General features: G+C 49.1%; 1 protein-coding gene across 22 annotated transcripts in view; it reads left to right on the plus strand.

The window, feature by feature from the left end:
- FBXO34 (F-box protein 34) overlaps window positions 1-19,573 on the plus strand; it is a 40,541-nt gene extending 20,968 nt beyond the window's left edge. For 3 of the 22 annotated variants that reach the window (XM_063159668.1, XM_063159672.1, XM_063159670.1), the window contains 5 exons: window positions 5,936-6,035; window positions 6,837-8,152; window positions 8,409-8,612; window positions 15,268-15,425; window positions 16,822-19,573. In XM_063159668.1, coding sequence (XP_063015738.1) covers window positions 15,280-15,425; window positions 16,822-18,913 — 2,238 coding nt within the window. In that variant the 5' untranslated portion in view covers window positions 5,936-6,035; window positions 6,837-8,152; window positions 8,409-8,612; window positions 15,268-15,279 and the 3' untranslated portion in view covers window positions 18,914-19,573. The other 19 variants (XM_063159679.1, XM_063159680.1, XM_063159681.1 and 16 more) reach the window with 14 other exon arrangements.
- Window positions 19,574-23,075: the final 3,502 nt, after the last annotated feature.

The raw sequence follows: 23,075 nt of genomic DNA on the forward strand, positions 1-23,075 counted from the left end.
GTGTGGCCTTCATGGAAATGAGAAAATGAGAAACCTCATCAAGTTCAGGTGCAAGGTTCTGCTGAGGAACCTCATCAAGTTCTGCAGGTCCAGGTGCTGCTCCTGGGTCAGGGCAGTGCCAGGTGTCAGTACAGACTGGGAGAAGTCACTGAGGACAGCCCTGCAGAGGAGGACATTGGAGTTGTGGTGGATGAAGAGGGAGCTGTGTGTGCTCACAGTCACAGCTGAGTCAGGGCTGCCTCAAACAGGAGGGATGGGATTGTCCCCCACAGGGTGCCCAGAGCAGCTGTGCCTGCCCCATCCCTGGCAATGCCCAAGGCCAGGCTGGATGGGCTTGGGATAACCTGGGACAGAGGGAGGTGTCCCTGCCCTGGACCAGGGTTGAAACTGGATGGATCTGAGGTCCCTCCCAACCTGAACCTCTCAAGGGTTCTGTGAAGCAGGATGTGTTCAGAGAGCTCAGAGACTCAGAAATCTGAATTCCAGGGATCCCAGTGGGCTCTGCAGCACCTCTCCCAAGAAGTCAGAAGTGAATAAAAGAGGGACACACTGGGAATGGCCACTCTCCATGCAAGGAGGAGCATTCCTGTCCCTCCTGAGACTGACATTAACAATAAGCTGTGAGTGATTGCAGTGGGTGACTCCTGTGCAGGGACAGACACCCTGACAGGGTGGCCACAGGAGGTTGTTGCCACCCAGGGACTGGAGTTGGAGAGGTCACAGAAGCACTGCCAAGACAGCTTAAAGGTCAAGATAAAGTTCATGAGATTGCTGATTGTTGTTGTGGACAAAACAAAAAAAAAATAACATTTATTGATGGCTAGAATAGTAAAATAATAGTGAGAAACAAGCATAAAACCAAACATCTTCTCTCCAGTTTCACTGTGGGGCAGGACCTGCTCTGCTGTGGAGCTCTCCTTATCCTTCCCTGGCCTTGGTGGGGTTTTCCCTCATTTTCTCTCTGTCAGGTGTTTTTCACCCTTTCTTAAATGTTTCCTCAGTGGGTACCTGTGGTGGGACACGAGGAGCAGTTTTGAAAGGGCCTGGGTGCAGTAGAAGCTCTTTTAAAACCTGACATTAATTAGTGGTTTTAATTTATTTTTTTAATTTTCTTTTTTTTTAAATTTTTTTTTGGTCTTAGATTGTAACCTGTTCTTCAGGAGCTTTTCTGCTTTGTTTTTAAGACACAGCTGGAAAGCCCAGTGAATCCCAAGCTTATTCAGAGGCTGAGGGTGGTGGTGTGTCCTGTTTGTGGGCGGGTGGGTGGGTTGTTTTTAGATGTTCCTGAGGAATCTGTTCTGGTGCAAGTTTGCAGATGTAATGAGGCACTTTGTTCCAAAATGTGCTGTGAAAAATAGTTTGAACTTGTTTCTGCATGAAATCTGTCCTGAAGTTGGGGACACTTGGAGAGCTCTTTTCCCTAAGTGCAGAGCAGACTTTTCTGTAAACTGCTGACCTGTAAATTGGGGATTTCTGAGTTCAGCATTTTTGCACTGTCCTTGCAAGGTGGAAGATGTTTCTCTGTGAAAATGTGACGTTGGGGCACCAGCAGTGCCCTACTTCAGACAAAAGTTTGAAAAGGTTTAAGGTTTTGTGACAATTCATGAGACCTTGATACTAAAAATACTGAAAAATGCTTTTATGTGAGAACAGAGTGGATTTGGGAATATGATAGGAAAAATTTGGGCATTTTGAATGACAGAAATCATGAAATCATAGAATGTTTAAGGGTTGGAAGAGACCTTAAAAATCATCTCCTGCCAACCTCCTGCCATGTGCAGGAACTTCTCCCACTAGACCAGGTTGCTTAAGGCCTTATCCAACCTATCCAAATATTTGCAAGTAATGGCACAGTTACTTCTTAAAGCTCTTTTTTTTTGGTACTGTTATATTTAATCTAGTGTTTGTGCTGCTGAGTAAGGTTTGCTGTATTTGGATTTGGAGACCCTTAGGAAAAAATCTGGACACTTTAGAGATGCCTAATGGATTTTGGAACCTCTCAGCCCTGCAGTGGACTGGAATGAATCCATGTGGAGGAAACTGCATGTTCTGCTTTGAGTCATTTGAGTGGGTTTGGTTTGCTTGGGGTTTTTTGGGGAGTGTTTTTTTGGGGGTCTTTTGTGCCTCTGTCACTGCTGAAAAAGTGTCCACAGTGGTATAGGACAGAGAAATGCACATAATAATCTTTTGGTTAAAGGGTAAAATTCTATGTAAGTAAATAAAAATAAATTACCTCTTGTTCTGCTACACTGTGTAGATCTGGACCTGTATCAGGGAATATGGGGGGTCTCAGAAAGGAGAATTGGCAACCCAAGGGCTGGTTCCAACCAAGTGAGAGCCACAGAAACCTGGGAAAGCCATATTTCATTCAGTGAATTGAGTTTTAAAGCTGATGAAATTAGTGCTTAGCATTGAGTCACCTGTGTGGGGTTTTCCTTGTTGGCAGAGTTCTAAAGAAGGAACTGTATTTATTTATTTGATGGATATTTAGAAATCAGCTTTAGGTTTTTTCTGCTGTTTTAGAAGCCGTTTCATACCCCATGGAGAGATGTGCAGGATCAATTATTCCTGTGCATTTTGTGCCATGGTTTAGGGGGCCTTCTTCCCTGTGTGGGGTCCTGCATGAGATTTTTGCTGTCCTGGTGACATTTTACTTTGTTACTATTTGCCAATCACAAGTCCAGTCCTGTGCTGGAGTACACAGATGCAGAGATACGCAAAGATACACTTTTGCAACTGAGTTTATTTCTGTTGTATTACAAAATCTGCCCTGAAACAGGAGAGGGAAACTTGAGGAATTAAAATAGGTCACTAACAAACTGTTCCTGGTGAGTGGTGAGGAATTTCTGTGGGGCAGGGCATGTGATGGTCACTTTATGAGCTGTCACAACAAAAACAAATCCACCCTCTGCTGCATGCCAGAGTGAGTCAAGTGCACCTCTCCAGCCTGGATCCCTGCTACCACAGGCAAGACAGGCTGATCAAATGATTGTTGGGGTTATAATAATAATAATAGTAATAATGATAATAATAATAAGGATTTTTTAAAGCGAGCTTATGTTGTGTTCTTGAAAAAATATGGGATTCTTCTTGCTGGTTTTTACTGGCTTTCTCTAAAGTGGGGCAGGTTGGCTCTGTCCTGGTGTTCAGGCTGATCTTTCACAGAGCCAGTCTGGGTTTCTGCCTCTGGTGTTTGTCCTGAAACTCCCTTTTCACGTCAGTTCTGCATCTTGCAGCCCTCTCCACCCATCTTTGCATGTGCAGGAGCAATCCAGCGAGACCTCAGCCTCCCAAAACCAGGGCACCACGTCTCCAGAGCTCTGGGAGTGCTGCTCTACTATATTTGGAACCAGCTCTATTGCTTCTATAATAGGAAAGCTTCTGGAAGCTTTCTCCTTCCTCTCCCCCCCAAGAAAGTGGCCTTTCACGGAGCTTTCATGAGTTCATAATCTGCATGGCAAAGCAGATGGACTTTGAGAGGCTGAATAATTCAGATGTGGCTCATGTGGGGGTGTTCAGGGCGGGTTTTTGCCAGTGCCCCATGAGCTGAGGGTGCAGCAGCCACAGCCACTCTCACAGGGGCTCTGCCACCCCCACTCTGTCATTCAGGGCACGTGACAGTGCCAAGGGGTGCCAAGGCAGCTTTCTAGAAAGCAGAATGATGTGTGAGCCCCGTGTGTTTGTCACCAGAGCTGCAGCAGCACTGCCCAGGGAGGGATGGACTGGTTTTGTTTTCCTCTTGGATCAAGCAGAACAAATCTAATGAGCCAGTTCTTAACTTCTTCCCAGCTGAGCAGCAAGCGATGTCCTTACCCAGATTGTGCAAGGCAGCTGAAGCCTTTCAGGAATAGTCAAACAAGGGAAACACTTGTAATATTATTTTTCCCAATACTCATGCAGGGCTAAGAGGGTGCAGCAGAGCTTGTCTTTATTTTCTTTTTCCTTTCTGAGATTTTCCTTTTGAGGGGACGACTTAGTGCTTCCAACTCTTACCCCACCTAGTGAGGAAGCATGTGAGCCACAAATGTGGAGCCTTTCATTCTTTCCTGACGTGATCTTGGGAGGAAAACAGGTTCTCCCTGTAGTGCTTCATTGGAATAAGCATTTCACATGCTTATCAGTACAGCCAGGAGAGCTGTTTGACAGCAGTGAGGAGTCAAATGTTGCCTTGGAGCCCTACATGCTCATTTCCCTGCTTCTGAAACACTCTGCACTTTGCCCACTGTGCATTCAGAAGTGTTTCTGTCCACTAAAAGGACATAAAAACCACACATTTCCCAGCATGATTCCAGGTGTGGATTGAGTTTCTGAGGGCCTTGTCCTGCTGGGCTTTGTGGGTTCCTGCCAGGTCAGGGGTAGGTGGGTTCAGGGAGCAATTTGGGTTAGTTCTGTCCTGGTCCAGCTCCTTGGGAGGCTTCAGGTGAGAAATCAGACAGGGGAAGGTGTGAAAGACTGAACAGGCTCAGCTCCTGGACTCTTTCCTCACAAGAGAGGTGCTCCAGACCCCTCATTGTCTTTGTGGCCTCTGCTTACATGGGAATCTTCAGTTTTCATTTGAATTGCTGCTCTGTCTGGTGGGATCCAAGGATGGGAGCTTGGAGGAGCTTTGGGAAGGAAGGGCTGGAGTGAATTTGGTGAGGAAATGAGCACAGGGCAGTGGTAGCCAGCTCCTGCTGCTTTGGCAGCTCTGGTTCCTGGTGCTTGGCAGAAGTGCCATCAGCTGGTGTTGGTGTGGGAGAAGGCACAGCAAACTCCCCCACACTAATTCCAGCTGGAGCCCCTGTGGCAATTTCATTGCCCTTAGATCAGATGGACCATCAAACAGAGGGGAGGCTGAGCACACAAGGTTTCACAAGGCACATGATGCCTGTGATGGCTCCTTTGGGGTTAAAAAGCAGTTCTTCAGGTGCTTTAAATATGCAGATATTACCTGAAGAATGGTTAAAAGCAATGGTTAGGGGTTTGAGAGGGTGAGGACCTGTGTGTCAATCTCCTCATGTCACACCTGGCCTGGGAGCTGCTGTGGGAAAGTTGGGATGGGGGAAGAGCTTGAGGCAAAGCCTCTTGGTCAGGAGAGTCTGGTGCTGTCAGAGGGGTCCTGAGGGATGACTTGGCTGGGGGATGGCAGAATTGCATGTCTGGTGAATTACTCTTTTGGAGACAAGGATCGTATAATAACAACCTAGGATTGAGCTCCATGGTGGGAGAATGGACATGGAACTGGTTCTTGCAAGAAAACAAATACCCTTATCTTGTTATAAAGCCTCAGCCCTGACTTTTCCCATCCTAATGATTGTTTTTGTTACTAACTCCTCTGAGTTCTGCTCTGAATCACTTGCTGCTGCTTCCTTCTGCATCCTGAGCGTGCTGATGCTCTTTGCCCGGCTGATCCAGAGTGACATCCCCATGGAACATCCCAAAGCTTGCCCTGCATGGAGGTGGGGTGGTCAGATGTGTTTTTACACATGTTTTTACCCGCAGGGTGATTGTTGCTCAGCTCCAGCCCCGAGGCCAGGGCCTCCTTTCAAGAAATAAATTTTCTGAGAGGATGTGCCCACCCTTTGAACTGCTTTGTTGATCAGTTACTGTTGCTACAGCTAAAACACACTTGCACTAATCAAAATATCAGAAGCTGTGGTGAATTGCTACACAGATGGGGAGACCTTGAGTGCAGCCTGGTTGAGTTGATACATTTGTTTTTGTAGGCTGCAGCAGTGCTCAGACCTGGTGATAAGAGAGGGAATTTTGCGGGCCCGTTCCCTGGGCTCGGTCTGTGGCTGAGAGGATGTGTTGCTTTCTGCTGCCAAAAGCAGAGTCCTTCCCACATCTTGTGCAGAAAGGCATATGTTTGGGGGTGGTTTCAGAGAGGGAGAAGAACACCATTAGGGTTTTAACTTCCTCTTCTGTTTTGTTTCTCTGTGCATCTGTATTGCAGTTTTTTGGGCTGTACCTGACTCTGTGCAAAACTTAAATCGGCTGCAGCTCCTTCTGCTAAGGATCAGCCTTGGTACAGAAACAGTGGTAGTTAAAAAGCAGTAAGTATATCTGCTAGCTTAAATGCTGGGGTTTTTTTTTTTTCTCTTTTCCTTTTTTTTTAATTCACAAGCACAGCTTTTTACTCTTCACACAGTAGGAATTTGTCAGGAGCTTGCTGGCATTAATAGTCTATTTCAGCTCTTTTCTATAGCCCAGCAGCTACAGAGGGGGGGAAAAAGCATGCTTTGTATGGAGCTGTGGTTGGGTCTGTGCTGCAGTGCCCATCTGAACTTGGCTGTGTCTATTTTGTCAGCTTTTGCTTCCCTCTAGTAGTTGCTGGTCCCTTCCTAAACTCACGAAATCCCACCATACAATGCCTGTGCTTGGATCAGGGTTCTGGCTGCTCCTGACCTGAACCAATTCTCTTGATGGTTTTGCTTCTCGAGCTCTTTACTGCAAACAAGATATCTTTGAGTTTCAATTCTTTGTCTGGCTTTTTATCTTTTACTTCTCCATTGATCTCCAGAGGAGTAGGACTAGGACAAAACATGTGGTATTCTTGACCAGGGATCCATGGAGAGGGTGTAAGCTGTTGGAAGAGTGAGTGGCATTCTTGCAATGGTGTGGTTGCATTTATTTGGGTGTGGATATAATCATGCTTCTGTGATACAGTTCCTGCTGAGTTTGAAATGCTAGTGTTAGTAAAGCCAGACAAAAGCTTGGAGAAAAGTCAGAATTTCAGTGCCTTTTAGTGATGGTTCGTGGGAAAGTAATGATTTTGTGTTTGGTTTTCCTAAAGCACCGGGCATATGCTTTTTACTTCTCTGTGAATTACTGTTTGTGAATGTGTATCTTTACAGCATGAGAACATCAGAAACACCTGGTTTTGTGCCTAGGTTTCACTCATAGAGGTAGGTCCTTGTTAGAGACTCTGGATAGTCTGATGAAAAAGGTGTTGAGCTACAAAGCTTCAATTTCTGCTGTTGCTGATTGTGGCAGCCTCATTGCTGGTCTCCCTGAGTCCCTGGGGTAGAGGACATGCTCTCCTCCTCCTCCTGCTCTGCCTCCATCTCCTCCACCCCACATGTTTCTTAGCCTTGTGTAGAGCTCAGCAGAGATTTCTTCGTGAAGACTGGAATGTGTTTATATAATATTTTATATATTATTTTAGGCTCCTGCTACTCAAATGTAGGCAAACTCTTAACCTCTTATTCGCCATCATTAAACGAACCGTGGAATTGCTGTAGCAGACATCAAGTCAGGTGGATCTAAACCAGCTTCTGTTTCTGTTTTTCCTGCCTGGAAGGTCCATCCTTCATCATTTTCCTGGCAAGTGTGGCTACCTAGAGCAGGTTTTCCAGGCCAGGGATGTTTAGTGGGAGCATTGATTGTGAACTACACCGGTGAAGCAGGGCTGGGCTGGGCGCAGTGGGGGCTCTTCTGTGTGGGAGGCATCGGGAAGGGGGTGATGTGAGAGGCTCAATCTCTGCAAAAGCAGGGCTAGGACAGCAGTAGGAATGCTGGGCAGAGCTGCTGAAAAGGAGAGAACAACCTGCTGCACTAAATCACATCTCCCTGGGGACACAGCTCCATAGTTAGCATCCTCAAATGGCATTCCTTTATTACGGCATCATTGTGCACAGGCCTCTAGAGAGGAAGCAAACGGTCTCTAAAACAATCTGCTGGCAGCTCAGGCTGGAGTATTTGAGGTTTTCCAGGGCTCTTTTGCTGTGTCACTCTTCCCTTTCATGTTCCAGCTCGAAGGTTGTTGTTGTTTCTCCATCAAAGTGCGTTAACGCGCCGGTAAGGGTGTCTGCTCCAAGGACAAGGTGGAGAAGGCAGCAGCCCAGGGAGAACAAGAGATACTGCAGAACAGCTTTGTTCTGGTGTAATCTGCCTTATCTGCATGTGATGCAAAGACAGGGCAGTTTTCACAAGACTTGGAGGCTGCGTGGTGACATGTTTTCTGTCCTTTTCTAAAATCCACCACGTTATTTTGATTAGAGCGCTAACGTAACTCCTGGCAGCCTCAAATCTCACTGCTAGCAGCTACTTCCCTCCAAAGCCTGATGTGGTGCTAACAAGCAGAGAGATCTTGTGCGTCCTGTTTACATGGAGCTGGGAAGACAGCGTGTTCCGTGGGAGGTGCCAAGGTAGAGCTGCAGTTGGATAAAAGGTGAAAAAACTCCGTGTGTGCAGACAGGCTGTGGTGGGGCGTGCTCATTTGTGTTTGGTGGTGTTCAGGAACTCCAGCTGCAACACTTGGCATGATGATGTTGTTTTAAATCTGAATATGTATCTTTTCTATCTATGCATGCATAGCATGTTTGTGTTTGTATATATTTATATTTATATCTGTTCTCTCTCATGGGAATATCCATGTCCTGATCATCTGCGCTTGTCGCCTCCTCACGCAGCTCTCTGTTGTTCAGTTTTTAGGTGGCAGAGACACGGTGAAGCTGAGTGTGGGGCAGGCAGAGCTGATGGGGGAGCCTGGGGTGTAGCCCAGGATGGACTGGCTGTGACGAGGACGTGCCTTAGCCTGGAGAGGGCCTTACCATGAAGAGTTCCTGCAGAGCTGGCCTCCACAGGGAACCGCTGAATTCCACATCCTCCACCTTCCATCAGGTCAAACGGTATGAACACACCGCCTGCAGCTCAGCCTCAGCACTGGTTTTCGCCTTCTCCTTGTCCTCTCCCATTGTCTTGTGCTGTCACTCAAATATTTGCACGAAATTCTGACTTTCAGGTGGTGTTTAGGTTGTAATGGCTTAAGGGCAGAAATGTTCTTTGACGTTTTTATTTGATCATGACAGCTGCAGATTCACTGCAGCTGGTAGGGTACTTGCAGAAATCCTTGGGTTTTCTAGCAACAGCTGTAAATTAGTTTGGGAAACATGACTTTGAAGTAAAACTTAATTGGTGAAAGGCTCATCAGAGTAGGCTTTAAAACATGCAGGCAGCTTAAAGCAAGTGGAAATGCTGGCAGTCATTGTTGTGGTTTGTCTTACTATGGACTAAGTAATTAGATTAGTTTGAGCTCACATTTTGCATTGCTCACTCTCCTGAGTCTCTTATTAAGGAGAAATGCACGATTGGTTTCAAACACTTGTGCTTGTGTGACAATTAAGTGAACGCCTCTCACTGTGCCTCCTTATAGGAACACCATGCAGAACAACTTGTCCTCATGCAAATGCAAGGACATGCCAGTTTGTTGGAGTTCAAACTACTGCAAAATAAATGTGTATTTTTTTTTTTAAAACTCTTTTTCTGAAACCAAGGCTCTTAAACTTCCTCAGTCTGGAGGAAGAGCGCCAGCTTTTTGGTTTCCAAAGGCTGTGTGGGTTTAAAGCAAACTTTTAACCTTTGTTCTTTGTGGTTGTGTAGACAGCATATACTTGCTATGTTAGTCTCATGGTAATTTAGTGCTGGAAAAGACTTCCTGGGTCACCCAGCTCCTTGCTTTCCCAAGCAGCATCTTACAACCCCTTTTGTGAACTTAGTCCAGCCTAAAAACATTTACATCTTTTCTTGCATCTTTTCTTCTCTCCTCCTGTAGATCAAGCCATTACTGAAGATGACAGATCTTGCTGTGCAGTTAGGAACCTTCTTTTCATTCCCAGGCTGAACATTCATGACAGTTTATAGACTCATTTGGGTTTCTGTTCCTTTATTTCCGTTCTGCCTAAGGACTGCTGCTCATTTTCAGTGGTTCAGCTCTTCTGCATTCTGTAAGAGGGGGTTGTAACCCTCACCTGTGGTTTTGCTGAGTGACCCAAGTGTTGTTTAGCAGCTTCCTGAGTAGCAATTGCTGCTGTTCTCAGTGAGATGCCCCTCACAGATTGTTCTCAGTCCTGGCTAAAAGTGTGTGCTGTGCTCTGGACTGCTCTGCCTGGAGGGCTTCTTCATCACCTCCACTTCTTATTTCATGGATGTCTCTGTGGTGGCCAGTTCACCTCAGTTACTCCCAAAATTTGCTGGTGTCTCTCTTGCTGATGCATCACTGCCTGCATTTCCAAACCTCCTCAGTTTCTGTTACTCTGAGCTTTGTGTCTCTGCTGTTTTGGAGCTGCCTCTGTTTCTGTGGGTGCAGAATTAGTGCTGAGGTCGTTTTTAACAAAGTCAGATGTTCCCAGGGCTGATTCTTGAGGCATGTCTTTGGTTTCCAGGCTGGTATTTTCTTATTCAGCATCACCTGGGGCTGTCTCCTGCTAAGCCAGCTCCTTTGTCTGTTTTCCCATTCCTCTGCCAATCTCTCTTAGCCAGTAAATCTCTTTGTGCTCTCTGAAGTCCATGTGAGGAAGATATAGTAGATTGCTCTAAAAAGATGGCTTTTTTTGAGAACCTTGAGGTTAGTCTGGCATATTGAACTATTCCCTCTTCCCCCTTTTTCTGTGTGTCACATTAATCCTCTTTGCTTGCAAAGCACCTTTATATTGGAGTCAGAATAGGAGCCCTGGAGAGGCTGTGATCATTCTCCTTCCCTTTCTCCCCTGCAGTGCCCCCTCCAATGTGCCACATGTTTATTATCTCCTATTGTTGCCTTTCAAGAGGTTTATAAATCCTGTTTCTTGGCCTGCAATGAGCCTATCTGGTTTGGATTCTGAAACTGGGATGAGCCAATCCTCACAATTTTTATGAAGCTCTCTAATCCCCCTCCTGCCAATGCTCTTGTTCAGATTAACGCCTGGGCTTTTGCCCTCATCATCACCCTTACCTCCCCTCTTTAAAAATGGTGCAAAGTCAAATTTGGTATTTTGTGTTGTACTCTTGATCTCTGCCCTGCCCTTGCTTGCAACCCTGTTTCTCCTTTCTCTCACAAACTGAAAAAAAAAACCTTTCAGTTTTTCTTTGTTGTTAAATATCTCTGTGGTGACTTAACACTGCACCAGTTCTCATGTTTATTCCTGGACTTTTTGGTCTCTAAGATAGAAGTTTCCAAGTGATGTGACCTGAAACCTGTGTCTGCTTCTGGTATCTTTCACAAAAAAGGATCAAATCCAGTTGGAGTTGCTTTGAGTCTTTTGTTTGGGATGTGTTCTTAATAATGAAAACACCTTCTGACTCCTGGAGAATGCAGTGTGCAGTGAAACCCTGAATTCATCACCAGTTTCTTTCAGTCTTGAGTTTCAGAAGGGCAACCTGCTTTCAACTCTGCTTCTGCTTGTTTTTATTTTGAATGCTGAGTCTGTTACAGATTGTGTGGTCCAAGGTTAATTTCTGCAACCTTTGATGTGTTCTCATTGCATATGCACAACAATGAAGGCTATAAATAGCATCACTCTGTGGAGCTTCCTTAACACAAGGAATTTGTTGCACTGTGATATGAAGAAAGGTTCTCTTGCACTTCATAAATCAGGAAACAAATTAATAAATGTAAAACACTTCCAGAAGGACACTTGGCACTTACCTTTCAGCAGAAGCCCTATAAAATCAGCAGTTTTTGTTTTGTTGTCCCTCTGTGATTTCCCCTCCTCCTGTCCCACCACAGCCACGTGTGCCATCCCATCATCTCTGGATGCAGCTGATAACCTTGAATTCCAAATCTTTCAGTTTATTTTGTTCCCTTTTGCTTTGTCATGTCTGGTATGGTTGGGCAGCAGGGCTTTGACCTTCCTGAGGCTCAGCACAGAACTGCTGCTGCATCTCTCCCTTCATGGTGAGTGCTTTTATACAAAAGCCTGGCAAAGCTGTGGCACTTCTTCCTGTGCAAAATGTAGGAAGCAGCCAAGGCAACTGTGCTTTACTGAAGGGTGGGTGTGTGTTTAGTGTAAAACACGTTCAAAACGTTGCTGGGTGGGAGCCCTCAGAGTGGAGGGGTCTGTGTTGGGCTTGGGGGTGCATTCTGTCACCCAGCACCTCTGTGGGATGGATTTCCTGGCTGTGCTGGGTGCAGCTGTGTTTGGGGTTGTCTCCCCCAAAATCAGGTTATCTGAGCACCTGATGCAGGTGAACAAGCTGGGGAGGGACCCAGCCTTAGGAGTTTGGTTCTTACAGAGCATTTATCTCCTCAGCTCTGCCCCACGGTTTTGGCATTCTGCCCCTTGCCCCGGGCTGGCCACTGGAGCAGAGAGCTCTCCTTCAGCAGCCACATGCCTTCTGTTTGCCTTCCAATCCCTCTCTAACCCTTGCTGCCTCTCCCTTTGCTGCAAGAGGCATTTTGGAGCTGTTGGGAGCTGGGTCAGGAGCAGTTGCTGCTCCAAGGGGAGTGGGCTTTCAGGAAATCAGATGCTTCCACAGCTGCCAGAGTCAAACCCAGCCCTGCTCTGGAGCTTCCCAGCCCTCCTCTCTGTGAGCTTGGAGCCTTGCCATGCTCCAGAACAAACTCCATGAGTGCAGGGAGCCTTCCATGGCAGTACTTTCCCCAGCAGAATCCCTGGAATGCCTTTGAAGCAGCTCTCTGTCTGCTCTGCCTTGCCCTGGCAGTGCAGAGGGGATGGAAATGGTGCTGGAGATGGAGCCCAAAGGAGCCACCAAGCCCTTCCAGAAATAACAAGTGGTTGAGTGTGGTTAACTCCCACTCAGTGCTCAGTCCTTGCTAATTGTCAGTGTCCTTTCTGGAGGAGGAAAACTCCATGGACAGAGAGCTGGGATGCCAGGGAAGAGGAATGCTTTGCCAGAGGTGTGGGGTTTTTATTGTTGTTGATTTTTTTTCCCTTTTTTTTTTTTGGCTTCTGCCTTGTGTTAGTGTGTCCTGAGGGGTTTTTCAGAGTTGTAGTTGGCACTGGGTGTGCAGTCAGCAATGTGAGGAGCTTTTTTCAACTGCATTTGGTGTTTACAAGGAGAAATCCATAGGAAAGTTGGGGGTTTGGATGGAAATTTTCCCCCTAATAAAACCTTCCAGTGCTTTGCCCAGAAAACCTGCAGTGTGAATATGGTGTTTGTGAAGATCAGGCTTTTTTGTCCTTGTTGTTCTTGCTGGCCAGAGGAAATCTTTTGGCTTCACAGGGCATCATCAAAATCCCTGAGCTGTAAGCTGAAGGGGGAATTAAGGCTCTCTGTGGACCTTAGAAAGGAGTTGTGAAAACTGAGTCTTTTCTACCAGTTTTGCCTCCAACTCTGGAGTTTCCACTAAAGCAAATATATTATTGTTTTAGGCTGCTGTGATTTAGAACATACATAAACACAAAAGGATGCTGGAAGAGTCTGGCCAGCTTGGCAAGTAGAATCATGGAATGATTTGGGTTGGAAAAGACCTTAAATCCCATCTCATTCCACCCCATTGCCATGGGCAGGGACATTTCCCACTGGGCCAGGTTGCTCCAAGCCCAATCCAGCCTGGATTTGGACACTTCCAGGGATGGGGAATCCACCAGTGGGTTATGGGTGGGGAGAGAGGGGTGTGTGAGTATCTGAGCTCATAGAAAGGAATAGATTTCTGTATCAGCAATGTGTAGTAACCAGCTTGATAAAAGTGCAGTGGAAACAAGCTGTAGTTAGGACTTACAAAAACAGCAGTCTCATTCCAGCAGTGCAAGTATCCTGTTTTTCAGACATGGCTGATTAGAAATAGAAAAACTGGCCCCTTTATTTCATCAGCTTAAGGATGGAATAACAGTATAAAGGCAGCACTGCTCGTTGTTTCAGTGCTGATCATTCCTGGCAGAATTCTCTCTTATCAGCAATTTAAAACCACACATTTGGGATTGAAAACCTTTTATGTTTGCTCCCGTGGACTTCTGAAGAGTCGTTGTCTCTAAAGATAAAATTAGAGAGCTTGATAACTTAAAGGGTGGAGGAAAGCAAACAGAATTATTCTGGAATGGAGTCTCATAGGGAATATGTGACTTCACCTTTTAACAACTATTTTTGGTGGTTTTAAATATTTAAAAGCTTACCTGCAGCTGCCACAGCTCTGTGCTTGCCAGCCCTGAGAAACGGGGGAGTCTGTGGGTGGGGACTGGGCTCTGCTTCATCTTCAAAGCAATTTCTGCTGGGAAGCCTTGTTCTAATTGTGGGAGCTAGAGATGAAATGTGCTGCTGGTGTGCAGGGAAGGAGCTGTGGTTGCCTGAAAGTTCATTCTCAATGTCCACAGCAAAGGGCGTGTGAGCTGGGGGCTCGTTTTTTCCAAGTGACACTTTCAGGTAAGGCTCATTGCTAAAGTGGCTTTTGAAATGAAAGTTCTCTTCCCTGCTGCTGGAAAACTCTGAGGCAGGTGGCAGCTGGTCTTGTGGAGTTTACAGAGCTCTTTATAGCTGTCTGAAGTTATTAGATGAAGGTTTTCTTTAAATCCAGATCCATTAAAACATGTGCAATGAACTGAATGCTGAATTCAAATGAGGCAATTATTCTGGCAGTAAAACTTCTGACTAAGGCATAATTTTGTTATGTAAATTATAACTTTTCAACCTTAAATGGTATTGTTGGCTTAGCCAGGGACTAACTGAAACATAGGAAATATAACCTTAAACAAGAAATCTGTAATAGGTGAGGCAGAACTTTACCCTTTGTCTTTCTCCATGGACCAGAAATAGCTGGGAGCAGCTGAACCAACTCTGCTGGCTGAACGTGTCCCCTGAGCCTGTTGGGGTAACCAGTTTGGTTCTGGTTTTATTCACATAATCCCTGCTCTCTCACCTCCATTTGCAGCTTCTCTTAATGAAGGGTGTTGAGCTGATTGTCCTGCTGGATTCCTCAAAACTGCTTGAAGAAAGCCTTTTAAAAAACAAGCTCAGCTCATCTTTCAAACACCTTGGCACAAAACTCATGAATGAAATTTGATCTCCTGCCCCTGGCTCAGGAGATTTCAGCATGCAAAGCCGTGTTTTAATTGTGTTCACCTCTTCTCCCCAGGGTACGGTGGCGAGCAGCCACTGGAGCTTTTCCCTCCCTAGTCTGGGAAATGTCCTTCTGGAAGGGAAGGGAGGGCAGGGGGAGGCTGCTGGCACTGTTCTCTGCAGCACTTTGCTGCAGTGCTTCACCTGCTGCTCCTCTGGGCTGGGCTTTGGCCAGGTCACCTCAGCAGCCTGACCCTGCTCCACTGTGAAGCACAACCAGAGGGAGGCAGCCCCTGTGAAAAATGAGGCCAAAGCCAACTCCAGCAGCCTCATTTTCCCATTTTTCTCTCCATGCAGCTATTCCAACGCCCTGAAGTTCTATTTTTATGAGATTATTTTAGCTTTTAGCATCCGACTGAGGAGGCAAACAAAGTAGCTCAGTTGCATTTTGCAGAGGAGACTAAACTGGGAGGTGACCCAATTCCAAGGAGCTGGAATTGGCACACAGGCAGAGAATTAACCCAGGGCTGGGTGGGTGTGTGTGTCTGCAGCACTGGGATCTCTTACCCACAGTCTCTAGGTGAGATGCAGGTGGTTGTGGCATTGTCTGGTTGCAAGAGCCAGGTGATGATCTCCCTGAAAAATCCAGAGGGAAGGAACATGACATCTGCCTTTCCAGCAGCTGCTTCCTGGCCTTCAAAGCCCTGCTTGGACCACAGAGGTGTAGAAAGGTGAGCTGAGCCCTTCCTCTTGATGTACCTGCCCAAAATCTGTGTGCCTGCCCTCCCCTGTTGTCACTAGAGGCAGAAGGAGGAACCAGAGAAAACAGTCTTCAGCTGCTTCTAGTCCTGGAGCTTCCTCTTCCTGGGCAGCATCACTTATAAATTTGTTGGACTTTATAGACCAACAAATTGAGGTTTTTAGTTAAAAGCTGTTTTTAGGCCAGACACCTACAAAGTTGCCACACTTAAGAAACTCTCATGGTGTGGGCTCTCAAGGGGAACACGTTCAGTGCCTCAGTGTGTCTGTGCCAGCTCATGATGAACATGGCTCTGAACCTGCTGCTCTTCACTCCTGAGCTCAGATCATCCCTGAGGAGGAGGCCTTTGAGTGCAGCAGCTCAAAGATTGCCATGGAAACATAACCTGTAGTTAGCTCTGTATGTGCTTGTGGGATGCTCCTAGGAGAAGAGCCTGGAGTCTCCTGTGGTTGCATCCTGTGTGCAGTGCCCTGGGCTCTGCATTCCTGAGCTCTGAAGGGAAGGTGGCTGTGGAGGTGTGACAGGACAGAGGAGTCTGGGGCTGCTGCTGCACTGTCAGCAGCATCCAAGGGGTTTTTCACAGCTCCTGAGTGTGAAATCCCATCCTTGAGAGTGGGTGTCCTCAGCTGGATGTCACACTGCTGTCACTTTGGGGGGACATTGATGAGTACATAAGGACCCTTATGGGAAAGTCACCAAATTTGCCATTATCAATGTGCTGAAGGAAAGGTTTCATTGCCCAGAGAAGCTGTGGCTGCTTCATCCCTGGAAGTCTCCAAGGATGGGTTGGATGGGACTTGGAGCAAGCTGAGATAGTGGAAGGCGTCCTGCCCGTGGAAGGAAGTGGAACAAAATGAGCTTCAAAGTCCCTTCCAGCCCAAACCACTGTGTGATTTTGGGTGATAGGAGGAGATTAGATATCCCCTGGGATCTCTGATTATTATAATTACTCTTGCTAATTTCTCTTTTGAGCTTTAACCACATTTTATCTACTGAAAAGAGCGTGTGTGGTAGCTGATGTCCAGATAAAGCCTGGGACCCGTGTGTGCCTTGCCTTGGATCAAGGAATGAGCAGGCAGGAGGATGGCTCTAGCTCAAGAATGAACCACTAGCTATGTTTTCACAACTGATACAACTTAAACTGGAGGATTTCTCCTTGCAACTGCCTGGAAACAGATTTCTCTAATGGGAAGTTCTCTCCTGCTGCAGGAAGTTCTTCAGGGGTGGATATTGCAGCCTTGGTGGCTCTTTTCCTTTCTCATGTGGTTCTTCTTGAGGTGTGGGCTGGTGCCTGCTCTGGGCCACCTTCTCTAATTCCAGACAGGCATATTTTGCAACTATAACTTCTTCCCTCTCTGTTTTTCCAGGGTTTCTGGTATGCACTTAAAGCCATATCTCAAGTTACAGAAGAAAGAGCGATCCCCAGAAATAAGCCAGGATTCCCTTCGAGGCCACCAGGGACCAGCACAAGGAGAAAAATTCACCAACTGCACCAAACTGAGCGTTTTCCCAAAACCCTCCCTGGTGGCTCCATCTCAGAAGCTTCTGGGGATTATTTATCCAAATACTATGTGCAATATGAACGGCAAGGGCCCGGCGGACGCTCCGAGCGCGAGGGAGAAGAAGAACGCCCTGTCTGCCACGATCCACCAGGGAGAAGAAGGGGAGGGACCTCTGGATGTGTGGGCTGTGGTGAAACCTGGCAACACCAAGGAGAAAATCGCCTTCTTTGCAGCCCAGCAGTGCAGCGGCGGCGGCAGCACCCGCACGGGCTCCATGAAAATCAAGAGCACGTGGGACATCGACGGGAGGACGGCCAAGCGCAGGAAAAAATCGGTGGATCTTAAAAAAGCCAAAATCCAACTGGAAAGAATGAGGGAGGCCAACTCCAGGTGCTCGCAGGCGGAGCCGTTCGCCTGCGGCGTCGAGCACTGCTCGGTGCACTCGGGCGGCGACGGCGCCGAGGGCGCCTTCCCGGGCCGCTCGCTGTCCGTCATCGAGATGGTGGCGTTCCTGGAGCAGCGGGCCAGCGCCCTGCTGGTGGACTGTGCCAAGAGCTGCACGGGCGCCAGGCTGAGCCCCCAGCCCAGGCCCGCCGTGCCCGGCCCCGAGCCCCCGTGCCCGGGCGGGCCGTGCGAGGCGGAGGCGCAGGGCGAGCCCGTGCGCGTGCTGGACATGGTGGCCAGGCTGGAGTCCGAGTGCCTGCGGCGGCAGAGCGAGGCCGGGAGCCTCTCCCGCAACAACAGCTTCCGCAGGAACGTGGGCAGGGTGCTCCTGGCCAGCGGCACCCGGCCCGAGGGGCACCTGGGCAAGGGGGGCCCGCCCCAGGGACAGGCAGGGGTGGCAGGGGATGGGTACGGGGGTCGCTGCGGTGACACCGAGCTCTGGGATGGCGGCGCCTCTGCCCCGCAGCCGTTTCCTTCAGGGCTGGATTCCCGGGTGGGGAATGTGAGTTCGGGGCTTGCCCAGGCGGTGTTGGCCATGACAGCTGGCAGGAGTGACGCTGACACGCGGATGGAGCCCCCCAGGGCCCTGCTGGCCCCCTGTCCCGCTGCTGCTGCCCGGCTGCCACCGGATCCCCTGCAGAGCACGAGCGCGACTGTTGATTGTACGTCCAAGGAGCCTGGAATTTTCCCAAAGCATCCTGCTAGGAAGGAGCCCTTGTGCATCAGTATATCGGTCAGCAAGACAGAGGAAGGGTGCAGGAAGGAGAAGCTCTCTGGTTCTGGTGAGGATTCGCTCCCAGGGAGGCTGTTTTTCCTCCAGGGTGAGCAGCCTGCTGCTCAGGAGCAGCAGCCACGGTGGGAGGGTCCCCAGGAGAAGCCAGGGGAAGTAGCCCAAAACGAGGATGAGGATGCTCTGGCATCTGGTAGCTCGTGTGTCAGCAGCAGTGTCCCTAAAGAGCCATCAGCCCCTTCTGTCCCTGCCACAGAAGGAGCTTTGCAAGTACTTGATGCCTCCTGCCTAAAGCGGCAGGTTTCTCATGACTTTCTGGAGACCAGGTTTAAAATCCAGCAGCTTTTGGAGCCTCAGCAGTACATGGCCTTCTTGCCTCACCACATCATCGTGAAGATCTTTGGGTTGCTTCCCACCAGGAGCCTGGTTGCCCTGAAATGCACTTGCTACTACTTCAAGTTCATCATTGAGTACTACAACATCAGGCCGGCCGACTCGCGCTGGGTGCGCGACCCTCGCTACCGGGAGGATCCCTGCAAGCAGTGCAAGAAGAAATACGTCAAGGGGGACGTGTCCCTGTGCAGGTGGCACCCCAAGCCCTACTGCCAGGCTCTGCCCTACGGGCCTGGCTACTGGATGTGCTGCCACCGCTCCCAGAAGGGCATCCCTGGCTGCAAGCTGGGCCTCCATGACAATCACTGGGTCCCCGCCTGCCACAGCTTTAACCGCGCCATCCACAAGAAAACCCGAGGAGCTGGAGCAGAGGTGGAAGAGGAATATTAGTGCACAAACACTTTCCTGCAAGATTGAGATTGGGAGAGGAGGAGGAGATTCTCATGCCTTGTGCTGTTTACAGTGTATATAATTGTCGTGATTATTTTTTTTTTTCCCCCCACAGGGCTATGAAACTGCACATACTCAAACACAAGAGCCTTTACCTTTTAGATTAAAAGAGAGCTTTTAGTCCATCTCTGTAAATAACACTATAAAAACTAATTGTACATACAGAGTCTACAGCTGGCTGAACAAGGTAACCCCTACAATGCAGCTATCCCAGTGTTGCGGCTATAGGTGTGTGTGTTTTTAAGTGTCTTGTTTCAAAATCTGTATATCCTGTATAATATATGAATGTTTCTGAGAAGAAACTCTAAATAGGTAAAGGTCAACTTGTTTAAAGAAGCTGCAGACAACTTAACTGGACAACCTGAAACTTAGACTATAGAACAGATCCATTATAGTAGCGTGGCAGTGGATTAAAAAAAGAAAAGAGAGGAATATTATTGTATAGTCAGAATATAAAAAAAGTTCTTGTCTACCTTACCCATGTTGTCTGGTTGGGTTTTTTTTTTTTTTACACATAAATAAAATGTGCATTCTAGATCTGCCTTACCAGACTTTCTCTTGTAAGACTTTTGCCCCAAAATAAAAAAATGCTGTAAAACACGTGGCAGAAACTTGGTGCTGTGCTGTAGTTCAGACGCTCAATGTGCTTTCTCTAGGAAACCTCTCCTCCTACTAACAAAGGAACAAATACCCCCCCAGATCTCTAGTACTTGGAGAACTCCCTGCTGTAACAATCACAGATTCCAGCTTTTCCTTCTGCCTGCAGCAGGGGCTCCTTTCATTGGGAATTCTGGTGCTGGGTGCACTTTCTGGTCCTGCTGCTCCTTGGCTCTTGTGTGGCGCCTGCCCTGATACCTGGATGCTCGAGGACGCGGTGTGGGTCCAGCAGGATGAGTGTGGAGTTGCCTTGGCTCTGTGGTGTGCTGGAAGCTTCCCTATCAGCTCTGTGTGGGATTTTCCCCTTGCAGAAGACTCCTTGCAGTGCTTTGCCTGCCCTGCTGCAGCCCTGGCCTCTCCCAGGGCCGTGGCTTGGTGCTCTCCAGGGGAGTCCAGAGCTTTGTGTGGGATGAACGGCGATTCCTCACGCTCAGAACGGGAGCACAGAGTGTGGCAGAGTTTCCCTGGATCCTTTCCTGTCCTGCAGTGCTGTGGGCCAGACCTCAGCCTCCTGCTGCAGCCCTGGCAGGGTGGATGGTTGGGAAGGTGGCAATGGAGCCTGGCCAGGGCAGCAGCAGCTGCCCCAGGAGCCCAGCAGAGCGTGGCAGCCCTGCCTTGGCCCTGCCGCCTCCCTCCTGTCCCCTCTTGGTGCTGCTCCTCTGCCCTTCTCAGGGCACACACGGACTCCTGGCTCTCACCATTCCCAATCTGACCTGGTGCCACCTTCCCATGGGGTCACCTCTGCTGGAAAGGGCAGGGATGGGGTGGCCCATGCTGTTCTCTGTCCCTTGCTGCCGGATCGAGGTGTGAACGCTGCTGGCTGTGGGGCCAGGCCGAGCCAGCCACCCCCCCTGCCCTGGGCTCGCAGGGAGTGACTCACACACAGGTTTGGAGCATGAGGAGGACAAAAGGGTTTGAAGGCTTTTGTTCTTGCCTTTAACAGTGGGAGAAGGAAAATCAAGCCCTGACAGCCTGAAATGTGGGTTTGGTGAGCTCAGGCTTTGCAGGGAGGTTGAAAGGATGTGCTGGGTTTATATTTTGCCTTCACCTGCTCCTGCCACCCACCGGGTGTCACCCACCCGTCCCGGAGCTGCTCAGTCTCCCTGCGCTGCAGACACGAGGACAAGCAGGAGGAATGAAATTAGGAATCTCACCGAAGGGTGTGGCCACCTTGTAACCCGGGAGAGGAAGAGCAGATCCCTCCTCAACCCCTGACTTCATCCTCTGACGGGGCTCGGGTTCACACAAACCCCTCTGCTCCCTCAGCTGCACCTGCACCAGCAGCACAGCCACCCCCAGGCTGTTGTTTTGCCAGAGCCGTCGGCATCCAAAGCCTTCGGCTCCGTTCTGATGAGGGGAAAAGGGAAAGAAGCTGCTTTCCTGCTCCTCCACCCAAGACCCTGGAAAACTTGAGGCTGACAGCAACAAGGAAAGTCCCTGTGAGGCTGGAATGGAGTGGCAGAGGAAAATATTTTGTAATTAGATAAGGGGCCAGTGAGGTCATTTTACTTGGAACAGGGTGTGAGATTTTGGTCACCTTTGTTGAACAAGGGGGAAAATGAGGATACAATAATATCATGAGGCTGTTTTGTTCCTGGAGCAGGTAAAGCCAGAGGACAATTTGCTGTCCCTACCCCATCCCTGCCCTGCCCCCAGGCTGCCTGGGGAGCGTGGGCTGGTTTATACATCATGTATTACATTGTCTGAGGGAACTGTCCCTCCTGCACAGCATTGCTGTTAAAAATTGTTTCACAGAGCAGGATTTGACATCCAGAAATGAGTTGGTTCTGAGTGTTGCCATGCTGAGCTGCCTGCAGGCTTTTTTTTTTTCCTGTACCATTGTAAAATGCAGATTTCTGTTTCCTTAAGGGATGGTTCAGGGAGAAGCCAAATCTGATGAATGTCAGGGTTTTGGGTTTTTTTCCTAAGAAGCAATTAAAAAAAAAATAAAATCCAGTGTTGGATTTACAAAGTTCAGTGTTTAGAACTGAGGATGAAGGACTGCACCATGTGCTTGACTTCCCCGCCTGGGAGCATTTGGAGTGTCTGGACTGAATCTCCAGATAGGCCTGCAGAGAAGTTGTAACAACATTTCCATTGTCCGTAAGCTTCCAGTTTTCATCAAGCTCTGGGGCTCTCCTGGCATGGACAGCCCTGTGAAAGGGCAGCTGCCTGTGCTTGGGCTCTTGCTCCATCCTGGCTGTTCTGCAGCAGCTTTTCCCTTTGCTGGGCCCTGGTCCCTGTGGAGAAACCCTGGGAAGCTGCAGCAGAGCTCAGTTCCTGCTGTTGGACCCAGGGCCTGCAGAGGCTGCCCCGTGCAGCCCCTGGAGCTGTTGGGAAAGCCAAGGAAAAGCTCCAAGGGCTGGAGGCAGGCTGGGAGAGCTGGGGGTGCTGCCCTGGAGAGGAGAAGGCTCCAGGGAGAGCTCAGAGCCCCTGGCAGGGCCTGAAGGGGCTCCAGGAGAGCTGCAGAGGGACTGGGGACAAGGGATGGAGGGACAGGAGCCAGGGAATGGCTCCCAGTGCCAGAGGGCAGGGATGGGTGGGAGATTGGGAATTGGGAATTCCTGGCTGGGCTGGGATTGCCAGAGCAGCTGTGGCTGCCCCTGGATCCCTGGCAGTGCCCAAGGCCAGGCTGGGCAGGGCTGGGAGCCACCTGGGACAGTGGAAGGTGTCCCTGCCATGGCAGGGGGTGGAACAAGATGAGCTTTAAGGTCCCTTCCAACCCAAACCATTCTGGGATTTCCCAGCTGCACAAAACTGCCCTGACAGATCCAAGCTGAGGCTCAACTCCCCCTTCCTGCACGGTGGGAATGGTGCTGAAGCCTCACCTGGGGCTGTTTCCCAGCTGCCTTTGGCTGCTCCAGGCAGTCCTGGGGTAGGGACAGGTGGGGACAGTTCCAGCTGCTCCCCTGCCACAAACCAGGGTGGGCAGAGGACAAAAGCTGCTGGTGCTGCCAAGCAGACTTGGCCTGAGCGTCGTCTGCAGGGGCTGAGCCGGGCCCAGACCTGGCTGTGCTGTGACCAAGGCCATGCAGTGCCAGCTCTGTGTGCAGCCCCAGCTGGCTGCTGCTGCCAGCCCTGAGTGTCCAGCACCAGGAACCACAGAGCCATCGGTGCTCCCCATCCCATCATCACAAAACATGGACTGGGAGGGGTGGTTTGTCCTCCATGGTGTGCTCACAGCAGCCTGTGAACCACCAGTGCCTCTGGGCAGAGCCTTTCCCTGTCACTGCTTCACTTGAATAACTCCATCCTCTAAAAGATGGGTGGGCACCTTCCTGCACCCTGAAATCAGCCTGGAATGAGGAGCTTTGCTTGCAGAAGGAATCCCCCACCTGCAGAAACATCCCCTGCACACCCAAGAGGTTTACATGTACACTGAGGGATGTGCGTGTGTGTGCTGTGCAGGACTCCACCCCTGCTCCCATGGAGATGCAGTTATTTT

This window comes from Melospiza melodia, chromosome 6 (genome assembly GCF_035770615.1).
Source record: "Melospiza melodia melodia isolate bMelMel2 chromosome 6, bMelMel2.pri, whole genome shotgun sequence".
Lineage (NCBI taxonomy): Eukaryota > Metazoa > Chordata > Aves > Passeriformes > Passerellidae > Melospiza > Melospiza melodia.